At 36.5% G+C, this 17,737-nt stretch overlaps 1 protein-coding gene across 6 annotated transcripts in view; it reads left to right on the forward strand.

Annotated features, from left to right (window-relative positions):
* The first annotated feature begins 1,147 nt into the window (after positions 1 to 1,147).
* Positions 1,148 to 17,737, forward strand: part of LOC123761033 (histone-lysine N-methyltransferase ash1) — a 126,984-nt gene continuing 110,394 nt past the window's right edge. The window contains exons 1-5 of one of the 6 annotated variants that reach the window (XM_069339361.1): positions 1,148 to 1,215; positions 7,347 to 7,482; positions 8,763 to 9,239; positions 11,285 to 11,533; positions 12,168 to 16,034. In XM_069339361.1, the coding sequence (XP_069195462.1) occupies positions 7,393 to 7,482; positions 8,763 to 9,239; positions 11,285 to 11,533; positions 12,168 to 16,034 (4,683 nt within the window). In that variant the 5' untranslated portion in view covers positions 1,148 to 1,215; positions 7,347 to 7,392. Of the gene's footprint in view, positions 1,216 to 1,352; positions 2,198 to 7,346; positions 7,483 to 8,762; positions 9,240 to 11,284; positions 11,534 to 12,167; positions 16,035 to 17,737 lie in introns of those variants that run through there. The other 5 variants (XM_045746875.2, XM_045746876.2, XM_045746880.2 and 2 more) reach the window with 5 other exon arrangements.

Here is a 17,737-nt window from a genome sequence, read left to right on the forward strand (position 1 = left end):
TATTATTAATTTATTTATTAATAACAATCTTTAATATTTTGTGTTGTGACAGTAAACTTTCTTTATTGATATTATCAATACTGAAATTTGATATAGTGACTTCAAAAAAATGTGAATACAGTACCTACTAAATATATATTCCCTGTAATCAGTTTTTCTGTATTTTCAATAAATATATTACTATTATTATTAATATTATTGCAGTGAGCCCTATTCCTTTATTTTAAAAATTTACATTACTAGTCATCTTACCATATTTATTAATATGACACTAATGCACAGTGTTATTAACTTTATTATTATATACATGCATATCAATAGGGCACTAGTATATGTTTCCTAGCAAGTTTTTCCTGAAATATTGCTGCAGGTGGCATTGTGAGAGGCGTGAGCCAGCGCTGTGTTTCACAGTCCTCCTGCCCACCCTGCCAACTTTGTGAACAAAAAATCCTGTACATGAAATGAGTCCTGTGATGAGGCCATGGAGGAATTATCAAGATCAATTCTTGGATGTATATTAGTAATAAACATTGATTTTTATCTGTTTTTATTGGTATATTTGGCATTGATAAGGTGAAATAAGTGTATCAGACATCAAGTGTTGTTGTATCCTTGAGATTATAGTAAGGTTTCAGGCAATTTAAGCGGGATTACGCATGCAGTAAAAGAAATTGCCGTTAAACCTAGCTAAGGCGCATGACAGAGAGCACAGTAGTCATATTTCATGGTTTATCGTAATATGTGAAGCGTTGCTGTACATCATTACTATACTAAGACGATTTTGATTAATAAACTTTGCTAATACTGGGACTTTATATATTTATATCGGGTGCAAGGAGCTAGGCTGCGCGCCTATCTGCAATCCGTTAATCGTAGTTAATAATGCATATGACGCTTAAAATACAATTCTAAGAGGTAAACGATTTAAAAACTCTGCTCCCCAGTATTTCAACTTTTATTTAATTTTGTTTTACTCCTTATACTAAAAATCTAGACAACATACATTTCCAACATTCCACTATGCACTTATGCTGCAAGTGTAGCCAGAGTGCCTCAGACGAGCTGAGTGTGTAGAGCTGCCTCTGAGACACACTCAAGTCATTCACCACGTCATGAGGAGTCCCAGATGGGTGCTCCAACACTACAAAATTAAATGCCATACAATTGGGTTGTGTCAACAAACAAGTCCGAGCTGTCTGCTAGCTGGCCACTCAAGTGAGCACCATTAACACACGCGGTTTATTTAAAGTCACACACTCTATTACCCGTTTAATTATAGTCGAGTCCAATGACTATGGGAACGCTTAGTATATATCACTTTGAGGTTGAATCAACGGCTTAAATTCGCCTTCAAGCGGGATCACATGTAGAGTCGTTAATGTCCCATTGTAAATTAGCTCTACAGTGGGTGTGCAGTTACTCATTTTGGAGGAGCGGGTGGCGCTGGGGGTTGTATGTGGGCGTGTGTGGGTGGGCAGGTGGGTTGTGGGGTGCAGGTGGTGGGCGTGGGTGTGGGCGGCGGGGCGGCAGGAGGGTCGGGGCAGCAGCGGCCGCCCAATATAAGTGTGCACAGGTCGCGGTTCCCGTTCTCCCTCTCCGTCCCCAAGTTACCGCCATTTTGTTTTCGTGTTGGGTATTGACTTTCGCTTCTTCATGACTATTTTAGTAAGTTCGCCTCATCAAAGACATACAAACGCGACCGGTAGGGCCTTTTCACACCCATCAATGTAGCTGGAGTGGGCGTGGGGGCCGAAAACGGGCGTAGAGGCCTGGAGAAGCGGCCCAGCGCGAGGTAACAAAGACAGGATGTTTCCCCCAGATGAAGTCGCCTTTCAAAACAAACGGTTTCCTGGAGGGACGGAAATGATTATTGTCGTGGTCAGTTTAATAGTGTAAAAGTGTCAGTTGGCGTGGTGGGCGTTGAGGAGGTAGTGGGAGGCACCAGCAGGCGGTAGACGTGAAGTGACGGGGTAAGATAGCGTGGGTGCGAGAGCAAGTTAGAGGCGAGTGATGGTCCGGGACACCTGAGATGGACCATAACAAACAGACGGGGACAGACAGGCCGTGGCGGGGATAACTGTCCTTCCTTGTCCTGTCCCTCCTGTCCCTCTCCGGGCCAAGGTGACGCCTCTCCCGGCCCCCTCTAGTGCCTCTCACCACCTGACAAGTGTTGACAAGTGAATGGTTGGGTCCTGAAGTGAGTTTGTAAACAATGTGTGTGTCTCTCACTCTCCAGTGTTACTGTTGTAGGGTGAAGGCATCAGGGCAGTATGGAGGAGGGTGATGCCAAGTATGTACTCCACACTCCTCCTGCCCCACCACCACTAGCAGTTGTCGTGTCACAGTCACCTCTTGTGGTGCTATAAATAAGCGTGTGATATGTGAAACAGCAAAGTGTGTGATGCTTGTCTAGTAAGAGTGGTGGTGAGGAGTGAGTGTGGGGGTCAGAGAGGATGGGCCTCACTATAGTGTCACTTACTAATTACTCACATCCTCCACAACATATCCCAAGTGTCATGAATATCCTTCAGGATGATTATCTTAGTGAAAGTAAAGTAAATGGGGATATACTGTAAATATGCTAATGTAAGGAATGAGGAATTGTTAAGAGATATTTACCATTCGTGTCATTTGGGGAACCAGGAACAAATAGTAATATGTATATTCATAGTAAATGTATAGTCATTTATTAAAGATAGAGTACAGTAAAATGGGAATGCTATACAATTGTAAATGATATATGTTTTTTCAATATATCTTCATTTGCTGCTTGATTTTGTGCTCAAGTTTATTCATAGTGCATGTGCAAAGAACCACTCATTCAGCTTGATTATACATTGTTAATAAGATCACTAATAGGTGGGTATTTGCTGTGTTATATTTACTATTACAGAGATACAGGCTAACACAGTACTGTATAGGCAATAGCCTTAAAACAAATTAAACAATTATGGAATAAGTGAGAAGGATAGGCTACCAGTATTTACCTTAACTTTTTTAATGTTTCAAAATTAATAATTGTTTGTATAGTATAAGAAGAAAATTACCATCATTTACAATATTCCCCAAGTGTTTGTCCTAAATATACTGTTCAGTGTAAAACACTGAATTGTCATTAACATTTAATTTTTATGAAGTTCATCACAAATGTGGCACCACAAAATAGTACACAGCCTATTCATAGTTCTTGAATATATAAAGGTTTCTGTTGAATAAGGGCAGACATAATATGCATAATATTAACTCAGCTAGGTCACATAAGCATATTACTAGTGTTGTGATTTTGACTGTAGATTAGGTTAGCATTCAGTAAAAAACTCAGAATTTTGCAGGAAAGGTACCAAGACACTTTTTGGAAGTTGTGTGAGCAAATTATGTGTGGCTTTACAAATACAGCATTTATATATACGTGTGTGTGTGTGTACAGTATATAGATTGAATTTCTATATGCCTGTATAAATGGTTGTTCCTTACATTGTCTTGCAAGCTGTCATATGGGTGCTTATGCTCTGTGGACTCTTCATATGATTGTTTATTAATTTTGTTTTTTCACTCTGACGACATAGCAACTCTGTACATACAGTAGTCTGATTATTTAACATTGCATGCAGTACAAACCTTGGCTTTTTTATTTCTAGATAGCTTAAGTGTGTGTTTGTCTAGGTGTAAAATAACAAGATTAACTTATAAAAGCACATTTTAGGCTTCTTATAATGAAAGCATACAAGTACTGTACAGTACAGTATATATAACTAGACAAGATTTTGTTTGTGTGAATATAGAGGACTTTACATGATATGTAACTGAGTACTGGTATGTTGGAGAATTATTTATTGTATTGGCTAGGGTCTAGTTCAAGTCTTGACTGAGGGGGGGTAACATTTATTTCTACTGTAATTTAGATTGCAGTGTGTATAAGAATGCTGAGGTAGATGTATTCAAATACAATGTGTATTAAACCATGTACCAAGTAATTTTTGTTCTTGTTTCTGGAATACTGTGCCCTACTAGGTTAGGTAAAATTAGATTAGATTTGCTGTAGTTTGGCAAAGTCAAAGGACAGACTCGCCATTCTCTTTGACAGTAGAAAAATAAAGGTTTTCTGTGTACTGTAAATAACACAATGGTAGATGAAGTATCAAGTCCTAGGATTACTATTTCGGTAGCCATATAATGAACCTTTAAATTGAACACAATACAGTAGTATATAAGAGTAAAATACTGATTGGTAACTGGCCATCTTTAGATGGAATTGATCTGATTAAGTTGTGGATAACAAGTTAGTGATTTCTCCCACAATCAGTGAAAATTAAAATACAATTTGCCTTTAGAACTGTAATTTTGAAAAGTGTTATTGAATACATTAATGAACAAATCAACAAGGGCCATGATGAGGGTTCGAACCTACGCACGGGACGTTCCTAGTTGTGCCTAAGTCAGATGCTCGTTATATCATGTTATTGTGATTTCTGTGTGTAGTGAATACACTAATTGTTGTAGTGGACACTTAACTAAATTTAGGGTTTCTTCATGGCAGTTATTTAGAGATACAACATTGGCTGACTCTCCCAACATAGGCAAATTTTCATGGAAATATTTGTCTACTCCATGAGTAACCATCCTGGCACTTTTTAATTTTTGCACTTGTGTCTGCATGTAGGCTTATTACTTACACCGAGTTGTCAACACTACCATAGCTTAATTTACTACAGTACTGTAGTTTCCTTTTACACATGGTTATATCACTTTTGCTTTGACCATAACATCCAACATATTTGAGGTTTAACCTTCATAATATCAGGAAGAGTTGCTTTGCTTACTTTGTACTTGGTGCACATGGAACTACTGTATTCATATTCTTAATTACTGTATTGCTAGTTTCTACATAAAATCCATCATATGTTTCCTTTCTGGATTTCTCCTTGTAGAGGCCTTTATTGACTCAAATGGCCTACCTGTAATGGTATTTTGAGCCGTCATGGTGAAAGGAGGTTCAGTATTTTATGCAAACTCTAAGGAAAATGGTACTGTATACTATTCTCAGGGACAAGAAACCTGTTAGGGTTATTGAGATCTGGCCAACAACGAAGATGCCATTGCTGTCATCCATCCAGTTACTGGTAAAATCCAATAGAACTTAGCATGACTGACAAAATAATGTGCACGTCATCTGCTGATTGACACTATTGAAGGGGAGACTTCTCTCGTGCCTGCATCACAAACAGTGCTGGGTCCCTTTACAGTTACAGGTTGGCTAGAAAGGTCAAATATACTGTATCTACAGTGATTCTCTCTTGGTCTTTGATATGTTAATAACTAGTTAACAAATAGGTTAACTTAAATAGGAACTATATGGATCATGTAGCTCATTATCCATCAGTTGTCCATAAAAGAAAAAAGAAGAGATTCTTCTCTCTCCAAATAGATGCGATTCATAGGTTTTACTATAAAGCAAGTGAGGATTTAACCACTGTTTACTTTATTCAGCTATGTCAAATCCCGACGAGATCTATTACAAGTACTGTAACTGCTTATATGCTGCATTTAAAGTGCTTAATTAAGAGAGTTTTACATTTGCAACTTAAATGCAAAATTTAAGACTGTCGAGTTTAAAAATTCAAAAATTTTGTTTATTTACAGTACTGTACATATTTGTATTTTTGTTTGTTATAATTTTTTTTATATAGTTTTTATATTATCTGAATTTGGTTGTGAACACTGTTTCCTATTTAACATATCCTCAGTTTCCATTGTACAGTATATATTTTATACATTTTAGCTGTGTTCAGTTATTTTATTATGCCCCCAAACCCATCCTTTGAGCAATAGTGGGTAAGGTTACATAGGCATAATGGGCTCGGAAACTGAACCCCCAAATTCATTAACTAAGCAAATTACAGCCTTGATGAATTAGTTACATAGTTGAACATAGAGCACATATTTGTAATGGCTACCTAACCTTGAGGTGTTTTCGGGGCTTAGTGTCTCCGCGGCCTGGTCTTCAGGCCAGGCTTCCTCGTTGCTGGACTGGTCAACCATGGCTGCTGGCTGCACTTTGTATCTTGGCCTCTCCTTAGTTTATTTAATTTGTTATGCACTCCATGCCCATCCTGTGAGCAGGAATGGAAAAGGTTACAGAGTTAGTTAAAGGATTCAGGAACTGAACCCCAAAATTTGTTTAGCTAAGCTATGTGTTATGACCCCTCGTAGTGCTAGGATCCCTTCTCAATAGTAAAAACACTTGACCATAAGTAAATATATCCAGGGTAGGGGAAAACTAGATGAAACAGACTACAATTTACTGTGTGAATTTATAACTTAGTGCATTAATTTTCACAAGTAATGAGGTAAGCAGAGACAAGAGGTTAACACTCGCATACCCACCTTAACAAATACTCGTTAACAAGTCACTTGGGGAGTTTATCAACACGCCAACAAAAATTAACACATCTAAAAATTATTTGTGTCCTAATTTTATATGGAATGTATATAATAGTGAACAATACTGACAGGGAACATAATACAGTGTCACTGTAGAGTTATGGCCCAGTGTATATTTAGGGTATACTTATATTTTGGTATACACTGGATCATAACAAATAGTTACTGCACTGATAATGTGGTCAGTGAATAGTTTTGTTCTTCGTATAATAGTGTACACATATATTTTTTGTCATTACTGCCAATTTTTTTTTGGCACTGCCAAATATTTAACAATTAAAACTCACTACAGAACCATTTTATTATTAGTTTTGTAAAGGTTGTGGCTGTTTCCAATATTGGGTTTATCAGCAATATAATTTTATTGACATTCCTTATACTGTAGTGACAAGAGGAAACGACTCTAATCTAATTCTTGTTGTTGATGACAGGAAGCCTGTACTATTTATATTGTAGACTTGTATAGAGATCACTTCCTAGATTGAAGTACCTGTACGAAAACTCCCAGGATGCAACCCACAACAGTTGTCTAACTTTAAGGTATCTATTTACTGTTAAGTGAATAGAGGCATCAAGTGAAACAAAACATTCCCAACCATTTCTATCTGTCCTGGGTATCGAACCTGTGATCCCCCCACTGAGAGTTGAGAACATAGACCACTAAGCATTGTTGCAATAGGCCTTTCATCATAAATACTCTATATCTATGAAGGTATCTGATGCACATTCTTGCTATGGGTCCCTCATTATAAGTGAGGTAACTTGTGCATTGACAAATATATTAAAGCAGCAGCATGTCTTCTGTAGTTTATTATTTTTATCTTTAAATCTTTTTGGGCTCATATTCTTAGGATACATGTTTGATGCTAATAAAAACAAAATATTGATTGTTCTTTCAATTGCAGGCATCATGGTAATTAGGAATACCATGAAGTGATCCTGTGCTTTCGTATGGAGCGTCAAGATCCATACAGCACCATGTCACAGCCCTCGTCAGATAAAAGCAGAGATCCTTACCATTCAACATATGCAGATCATCAGGTAGATTTATTGAGTGCAAATTTTTATATTTTGATGAATTGTAATAAATGTTCTGGGTATTCTTGGTTATGTCTTTATGCAAATTTATGTAAAGAACAGTTATAAATTATGTAAATACCTGTAGAGTAGTTAATGCATATAGTACAGCATTTATAGTTTAAGTATATGTTTTAATAAACCCTTGTACAGTATAATGAATATCAGGAACCTTAATTGAAAGTAAATTGCATCAATGCTTAATAAGAGAATTTTCTTAAATTTCATTGTGATTAATATAAAGGTACAGTATTAAATAATTATACGGTATTGCAGTACTGTATAAGAATTTCCGACTAGGGCCGGGATTAATTTTTCATAATAGTTAACTCACTTCTCTGAATACCTTCTCTCCTCCCATATATTGTTTAGCCTCATTTTCCTTAATATTATCATCAACCATCCTGTCTCCTAATCTTTTATATTGGCAGGAGTCGTGTAAGACTAGCAGTCAGAGTTGCAATGTATTTCTGTAGATAAACTCCAGTGATCATTGCTAATACTTGTGTAGGGTCTCGCTGTTCCCTCCAACTTTAGGCCAGCAAAAACATGGGAACTTAGTTTCAGGCTTAAAATTCAAAGAAATGGAGCCAGAGGATAGGATTTGTTATTGACTTTCAATAGATTATGTTGTATTATATGTCTAACATTTAAGATTTTCATAATTCATGTTTTGGAAGATTCTAAGAATTAGTTTTTATTTGAAAAATAATTACTGGGATGGCAACTGAAAATAAGGTTTATTGAGTGAAATTACATATTGTATGTAGTTATCTTTCATGGATCTATTGTTTCTCCAATGTAGTTACATCAATTCTGTTTCAATTTCCTTTTTGAGAATGTGTAAGTCCTCTTTGCTTTTGGATTTAAAACAGTTTTATGGTGTAATATATCCCTTCAACTTGATACACTTTAATATGTTAAGTCTGTAAATGATGAGTCACAATAAAGTGGCTGAATATATGTTGACTAAACCATACATCAGGTAATGAAAAGCGATGATGTTTCGGTCTGTCCTGGATCATTATCAAGTCATGAAATAAAATAGAGGAAGGGATAGGCAAATTAATAAGGTAAGAGAGCGAGATACTCCGCACCCCTCATCTCACCCTTACCTTATTTATTTGCCTGTCCCTTCTATTACACGACTTGATAATGGCCCAGGATGGAATGAGACGTCATTGTTTCTTCATTTTCTGATGTGTGGTTTGGTGGTCATTGTCTGAATTGAGGTTCATTTCTAGGATATGATGTTGAGTGAGGATGAGGAGGAGAGTGCCACACTGGCTGAGCCCATGACACTTGAGGGGGCAAAACAATTAGCACAGACATCTGTTGTAGTGCCAGCTACAACCCCAACTCCTCCAGCTGTCTCCTTGGCATCAGCTTCCCCTCCACCACATCCTCTTGTTGCTCCTCCACTCACATCTCCTCACCACTCGTCACATCACCATCACCACCACCACCACCATCTGACGTCGCCTCCACCCCCACCACCACCTCCCCCACACCACCACCATCACCACTTGACTTCACCGCCACCACCACCAACACACCACCACCTTACCTCACCGCCACCACCTCACCACCATCCGCATATAACACCCCCCCTGCCTCACCATCACCACATGTGGGGGCCACCTTCAGTAGCCCATGAAGAGGAAGAGGACGAGGAAGAGCCACAGGATTTACCTTCAACAGTGGATATACAAGCTATTCGAGTGAGTGTTATTTGTTTGCCAGATGGTTAGCGTAACCAAAATATTTGTAGTGCAGAATATTTGACACATTTTATTTTAGAAATTTAATTTGTATATACAGTACTGTACTAAAAAAATGTTTATACAATATGTTTTAAAAATTGAATTTCTATTATAATAATTTTAAAGATAAGATAATTTTAAAATTTGGATAAATAGTCTTAACAATCTAATCTAAACTTGTACAGTATGCTACTGTGTATTTAAAGCTGTCAAAAATAAGATTAAATTAATTTTAGCTAGCACTACAGTATCAGTATTGCACATTTAATTTAAAAAGAATTGATGAAGTTATTTTGCTTTAAGAAAGCACAAAATGTGTGCAATGATATAAGAGGAACACGAAGATAAGAGTTGTCGTTATATGTGATAACATTTACAAATAAAGAACTACTGTTATCTTGGTTTCACTTCATTATGAAGTGCTGGTAAAAATATATATATGTACATTTTCCTTGTTTGGCTAAATATTTTGGCATGCTGATCAAAGTGTAATCGGTAAGTTTTAGGAATTTAGAAAACACGACTGAATCCTCATCCCTGCAACATCCCAGTTTTTGGGACTGCATTATCTTTCCCTCTCATCATTATTAGCATAAAAACACCAGGTCGTCATTCTCAAGGATATCCTAGCTTCTGATCCCGTGTTGGAGAATTGTTTAGATTTATAGATTTTCCAAATTGATTGTGTCTGATTATATATGTAAAATGATCCTCAGACCTAACTAGTGGAATCCCAGAGACATCAAAAGTGGTCATTATGGTGGAAAAAAAAATGCACACACACAACAATCAGGTTCAATACAGAACAGAGTTTCCATAATGCCTAATCAGCAGAGAAGAGGTGTGGAATTACCTTGAATGATTCAATTTTTAATTATGTAAAATTATATGAGGTTGCTTTGTAGATATTGAAGTATATTGTCAAGTTTATATTCAGAATACTCTTACTCATTGCAAAGATAAATGCTTTCAAGTTGCGATGAAACTTTAAATATGGAACTTGGTATATTAATTTTTCTTGGTCATAGTCAGAGCCACTAGAGCCAAATCCATTGATGCAAACACGTTAGTGTGATTACTCTGGGTAATGAAAGAGGAGCGTCAGAGGTAGATCAAGTTTTAGATGGCAGGCTGGGATGGCAACTGGTGTGCATGGAGGGATTGTATGAAAATCCTGTTTTGGGTTCAGTAGAAGCCTCAGGAAATCCCTGTGTTCAAAAGACTTCCAGGTTACAATCCTTATTCCATTTCGAGGTCTAGTCGCTAGAAGTGGGTGCGTGGAAACACCCACTGCATAGGTTCGAACCCTCGTCACTGCTGCTACAGATTTTCTCACACTTGAATTATTGTAAAAAAAATAAAATGCCAGTCATACCCTAACAAATTGTTTCCACTTGTTCCTGCCTGTTAATACTACTTGCACATTCTTCATATAATACAATATTTTCTCATATACTGCATCTATCATTCCTGTCTACGTCAACTTTCTTTTCTCCTCAGATTCACTCATACTTTTTTTTTCACCACTCTTTAATTATCCATTTGTTCTACATGACCCTCCTAATGTAGAACACCATTCTCTAACTATATAGAACATTACTGTTATCATATCATAGTCAGGGTTTAATATATGCAGAGTGAAAACAGGAAAATATCTTTGAGCAATGCAAAAATTAGAACAGTTGTACATAGGAAGAACCTTAGATGTAAAATACACAAGGGAAGGGATATTTATCTCGTGCTAATTTGACTTTACATTCATAAAAACGTTTTCCCTACAATTTGTTGTTAAAAACAGGTTATTCTTGTGCTTGCATTAGTTCTTACCTTACATTGTTTGGGGGAAATTCCTACAAGTACTGTATAGACATTTGATATCGAGGCAAAGTAGGATTGTTCATTTTTAATATTAGTTTTTATTTCTAATGTTTTTGGCTATATTTAAAACATCATTCCCAGGCAGGTAGTTCTGCATACTGATACAATATTGCAATTCTATTCAGGACTCTCCGTCCCCCGATCATTCTAAAGGCCAGTTGGTGACAATAAATGAGAATTGGGACAGTGTTGAGGATCAAGACCGAGGTGATGAAGACTCTGATGCCTATGATTCTGATACTGATGGCTCCGAATCGGATTCGGATTCAAGGCTTAGCTCCAGGTCACGTTCAGCATCGAGGGAAAGTATCAAATCACGTTCTGTGTCAAGGTCCCCTTCACCAACAAACTCCAAGTCAGATAGTGGGAGCCAGGTAATTTTCTTTGATGTGTGTTTAGAAGGTTAGTCTTAGTTTTAATAACTTGTATCTTTCTGCACAACAAGGTGGATCATATTGTCTTGTGGTTTCATAATGAGTCTTTATTGTTGGTTTTCATCATCTCACTCTTACTTTTCCTTATTTTGATGTGCTTTTTTATATAATTCTTTCTACAGTTATTACCCTCTTGTCTTGTTAGCCCCTAGGGTTATCATTTATTTTTATTGTTTCTTATTTTTCTCCAATGTGAAGTGTTAGCCAGCCTTCCTTATTCTCACGGTATTTTGGGTGTGTTAGTATTTATTATTTTCGCAGTAACATGAATATCTCAATGAAATAAGGATATGATAGCAGTTTCACTCGTGTAGGTCAATATCTCTGTAAAGTAAGCATTTGATGAAAGTTTCATGCATGCAGGTAGACTTGTGCAGAATTTATAGGTGCATATATAGTATTGTACTTTTGTAACTGAAATGAGTGCAGTTATATTTTTTTAAGAGCCAAATTATTTTACTATAATTTTGTATGTGCAACTTGTATTTACAGTATTTAGTAATGTTTAGAGGGATAAATATTCTTAAAATTTATTCTTAAAGATTCATACCGATTTTTCAAATTATGGTTTCAGGATTCTGATTCGGATAGCTCAGATTGGAGTGATAGTAGTTCCTCTGCTTCTGATGGTGAGAGGAAAAAGGAATATGAAGATGGTGATTCCAGTCCTATGAACAAACCGTTGCCAAGGAGAAAGCCACAGCTGACTGCACCTAAACTAACATTGAGTGAGGGGTTCGGAGGTGCTGTTAGGACTGATGGGAAAGTCAAGAATTCTCCAACATCTCCTATCCATAAATCATCCCAGCTGTACGAGAAGCATAAATCGTCACATTTGTTCACTTCTTCCTCTTGTGATTCAATAGCAACTGTTGGATTTGGTGTTGGTAAAGTTACTAAAGTTCCTGTGTTGGAGGAGAAAAAAACTGTCAAATCAAGCATTTTCAGTGATGATGAAACTAGTGACGGAGTTGATAGTGAGATAAATAAAACTGTACATAAAAGTATACATTTATCAAAAACTGATGAATTCAGACCATTGCAACCAGTGCCATTACCTAAAGGATCTGATAGTAGCTCAGTTGTTAGCGAGCAGATATCCGACAGTAGTCCGCATGTGGCGAAAGAAATGCTCACTAACGAAGCTAAAAGTGTAAGTGTTGTGATTCCTGGTCCTGTAGGCGAGCCAAAATCTGAAAAGAATGGTTCAGTTATCGAGGAAAACATCTCTAGGTCGAAAGGTGTAAGCGAAAGCAAACCCAGTGTGCCTCTTCTTGCGTTAAAGGTAGAAGAAACAAGAACAATTTCTTTTCAGCCTTATAAGAGAGATAGTGCATCACCACCAGAAAGGAAGTGTGATCTCACAGCTAGATGGGAGGAGAGTGACAAAGACAAAACTGAGGATGGAAGAAATATGCAAGTTTCTTTAGCAGAAGTGGAAGAGAGGAGACGGGAAAAGGAACTAGAATTAAATCGTGAATTTGACCGTTTACTTTTCAGCACAAAAAATCTAAATTTGCAACAAAATGAACAAAAAGCTTTAGTTTTGGGTAATAATTTTTCAAAGACTCCAGAAAAACCATGTAATGACTCTATGCCCAAATATAATAAAGTTTATGATTCTCCAAAATCAAGCAAAAGTGTGAACTCTGTATTATCTCAAAGCAACAGCTGGCAGCCTGACACAGTTTGTAATCCCAGTAAGAAAGAGACATCAGGCACTTCCATTGATCACTGTACTCAGACTTTTCACATAGAGAATGTTATAGATATAAAAGATAACGGTAATGATAAGAATAAAACAAAGGTAGAAAAAGATGCCTGGGAAGAGAAAAGAAAAGAGCCATGTAGTAGTGATGATAAATCAAGAGAGTTTATCAAGGACATGCCTGATAAAAAGGAAGTGGAGAGAGTGTATGTGCAAGACTGTAGCTCTGAAAGGACTTTAAATAAGGAAATAGCAACTGAAAGAAAAGTGGGTAGAGAATTAACGCTTGAAAGCAGATCACATAAGGATACAAGTAGTGAAAGAAATTCAAGTAGAGAATCAAATAGTGTTAAGAGAATATCTAAAGAACTGAACTCTGAAAAGAATCTGAATAAGGATACTAGTCCAGATAAACTTTCATTGAAAGAAATTAGTTCTGAGAAATGTTCAAATATAGAGTTCAATTCAGAAAGAAGACCAAGTCAACTATTATCTGAGAAGATAGTAAAAGATGTAAGTTGTGAAAAGAAAGTCAGTAAGGAGTTCAATAATTTAATAAAAAATAATTGTAATCCTTCGCTTGAATGGAGATCAACTAAGGAAATAATCTGTGATAAGCCAATGAAGGAAATTGATGTGGGCCATAAGTTGAAGAAAGACCTGTGTAAAGGTGGCCATGCTGATAAAAGATGCTCTAAAGATATTACTTGTGACAAAAAAATAAGAACTGAAGTTGTTGAAGAGGGGAAACCGAGCAAAGATGCCCATGCAGAGAGAAAACTGAGCAAAGATGCCCACGCAGAGAGAAAACTGAGCAAAGATACCCATGCAGAGAGAAGAGGTGTCAGAGATTCCTCCCTTGACAGAAGATCGAGTAAAGATCCTTCTCCAGAGAAGAGGAAAATTAAAGATGCCACTATAGAAAAGTCCCATGATACAGATGCTCATGATATAAAGGGTAATGAAGACGGTAACACTGACAAAAAATCTAACGGGGAGTCATCAGAAAGCAAATCGCTTGGCGAATTACCTTCAGAGAACATAATGAGCAAGAATGAGAGTACAGAAAAGATGCTTGATAAAGATAGTGCATCAGACAAGAGAGCTGGAAAAAATAATGAAAAGAAGCCAATTAAAGGTAACATCACAGAAAAGAAAACTAGTAGGGACTCGAGTAAGGAATCTGTTCCAGAAAAGAAAAATAAGACTGTGTCACATGAAAAAATCAGTAAGGAATCTAATATAGAGAAGCCAGCAAGTAAAGATTCTACTCCTGAAAAGAAATTGGTTAAGGATACTGCATATGAAAGAAAACCAAGCAAAGATAAAAAGCAGAGCAAGGAAACAGTTTTAGATAAGAAACAAAACAAGGACACCACCTTTGATAAAAAATCTGTTAAGGATTTTTCTGATGAAAAGAAATCAATTAAAAGTGTATCTCCTGAGAAACGAAGTAATAAAGCGTCCCATGAAAATCGCTTGAACAAAGAAACCATTTCAGATAAAAGATTGAACAAAGAGTTAACTAATGAGAAAAAGATTGGCAAAGAAAAATCTCCAGATCAAAGGTCTAATGCAGAAAATATTTCAGTCAGGAAATGTGACAGAGAACCTGGGACAGAGGAGAAAATTAAAGACTTGTTCTTAGAAAAGATAGCTAGTAGAGACATAAATTTAGAGAGGAAGTCTAGGAAAGAGTCCAGTTATGAAAAGAAACACAGGAAGGACTCTAGTTTTGATAAGAATCTTTGTAAGGAGCAATACTTGCAAGGTAGATATGATGCAGATATGAGTGTTAAAAGGATTTCTATCAATGAGCCTCTCTTTGAAAAGAAGTCAAGTAGAGAACCTGGTTTTGAGAAAAAATGTATGACTGAACTGAACATGAGTAAGTTGTCAAACCTTGAGCCAGGTTTTGAGAAGGGGACTATCCAGGAACTCGACTACATGAAAAGATCTGGTAAGGAGCACGTTTTGGGGAAAAATTCCCTTTCCTGTGAAAAATTAAGCAAAGTGTGTAATTTAGAGAAAAGTTTAAATAGGATACCTGAGCATAAGAAAAGATCTAGAAAAAAGAATAAAAGATTAATAGAAGAAAATTTTGAGGAGAAAAAATGCAGTAAAGAATCCTGCTCTCCAAGTGGAACTGATTTAAAAAGGGACTTGCCTGTTGAAATCACAAGTAATAAAGATATATCGCCAAAACAAAAAGCTCAAAATGAAAGGTGTGCTGATGATTCCAGTGAGAAATCTAAATTGTATAGGATAAATAAAATATTTGAAAACAATGAATTAATAAAAGTGTCCAACATTAGTTCATGTGAGTCAGACAAGACTGTTGTGTCAAATAAAGTGAACTACAATAGTGAAAGTGTTAGTAGTGTTAGTAAAAAAGACGACAAAGAGTCTGTTAGAACAGAAGAGTTGTTGCCTGTATGTACAAAGGGAAAAATAGACCCAGCAGAACAAAACGATAAATTGAATTACAAAAGTGTTAGTGAGAAAACATTCTCATGTGTTAGACCAACTATAGCAGATGTAGTGAAAGGTAGAGAAAGAAGAAAAAGTACAGAAACTGAGAAACTTAGTGGTAGTGAAAAGCGGAAAAAAGGTGACTCGTATAGAGAAGACACGTCAACAGATAGTGAAAGCTCGGAGGAACTTAATGAAAAAGTGGATTTGGACACAGAGCAGACCCAAACATTTTCTGTCAGCGAAAGTAATTTTAACCAGGTGAGTAGAGACAAATATTTTATGTTGCTATAACTGTGAATAATTAATGCTTAAAGCTTACATTAAGCAAAACAGAGATGTATATTATCATTGTAAGGTATGGGATTGAAAGCCGTATCCTAAAGTATCGCTAACAACCACTCTTACTTTCTTATAAATATTGTAAGTGCAGGGTCTATATTGTAATAATCACCAATTCTAACTACATGGGACAAGAAATACACCTTGGGGTACAATTTTACAAAAGGGTTTTTATTTAACAAATACCAGATTTCCTCACACTGATTAGAACAGGGGGGGGGGGGAGGTGTACTTGGATCTACCACAGGATTGATACAGACAGGGTGGGGGGGGGGGAGGTTCCTGCTCCCTCTACAACCTGGGACTTAAGGTCATTACTCTATTCCACTCCTCTTAGGTCACTACAAAGGGACCGAGTTTTAACAATACACTACTCTAACCACAATACACAAATGGATATACAAAATAAATGTGGATAACCCCCATGTGACATACAGCTGAGCACATACACCTGAATTAACAACACACCATTCTCCCTACACATAGGGTTCCAAAATTCTTATTTCCACAAATTCCTATCTCTAACTCATAAAGAAAAAGGGCAGCACCGCTATAAACATCTATAATACTGCACCTATCGTATTTGTTGAAGACCTTCCACTGGTCTTGTTCTCACTGCCTCTCTCTCCCAAGTGACTGATAGGGGCTTGCACATTTCCCAATACTTCATTTATATGTCTTATAATGTTCCAGGCTGTTTTTCTACATTTAACACTGTTGTTTCTCTATATTTTCTTGCATTAAATCTGTTTGTTTTAACCATTTTATCCCTTTTGTTTACATTGGTTTTTAGGAGATTACATTTACCTGTTGAGATGATGCTCTGTACATCTGAAAGGGGTTAGAGTTCCACACTGTTTTTCAACATTTAACACTGCTATTTCTTCCTACACAAGGGTCTCTCTCTTACATCATGAACTAATATTATATACTTTAATGTAGTGTTATATCTGAGAAAACAAAATTATCCAACAAGATTTGGAATATTGTTGAAGATTTCATGATGTTCATATTTTGTGACTTTTATCCTAGGCTGGGATAAAACACAGTTGGGTGATATTGCCCATGAAGGATGGATTGTATGGGGTAATTTTTGTAATTTTATGGCCTCAGATAAGGGCATGCATCTATCACATTTGAGAATGCAAAGCTAGACTCCTATGTCTGGAAGTTGATGAATAAATCGAGAAACAAAATGGAAATGGGGAGAATCCTTAAGGAAGGAAAGTTTGATGTACAAATCTAGGTTTATGCAAGATAAATCTGAAAGTGGGAATGATGTGTGAAGTGAGGGTGTATATGAGCAGGATTGAGAGAAACCAGAGAGTAGTAATGAAGGCATATGTCTTTTAATGAATAAATAGTAGTATGTATTTAACAGTAATTGCATAAGTGAATGATTTCTGATGTTTCGGTTCAAGGTTTTTGTGTGCTGTGAAATTTAAAAACGAAATTTTAAAGGTAGCTGTTGAGTGTATATGATCCATGGAATGACTAAAGTGAAAATATATATGAGATGTTTTGGTGGTGTTAACAAGATTGGTGAGATGCTCAGTGGTTACAGAACAACCGTGATGACTAGTTGAACTAGATTAGGGTCTCATAATGATGTGACAAATATA

Source organism: Procambarus clarkii, chromosome 41, assembly GCF_040958095.1.
Source record: "Procambarus clarkii isolate CNS0578487 chromosome 41, FALCON_Pclarkii_2.0, whole genome shotgun sequence".
NCBI classification, from domain to species: domain Eukaryota; kingdom Metazoa; phylum Arthropoda; class Malacostraca; order Decapoda; family Cambaridae; genus Procambarus; species Procambarus clarkii.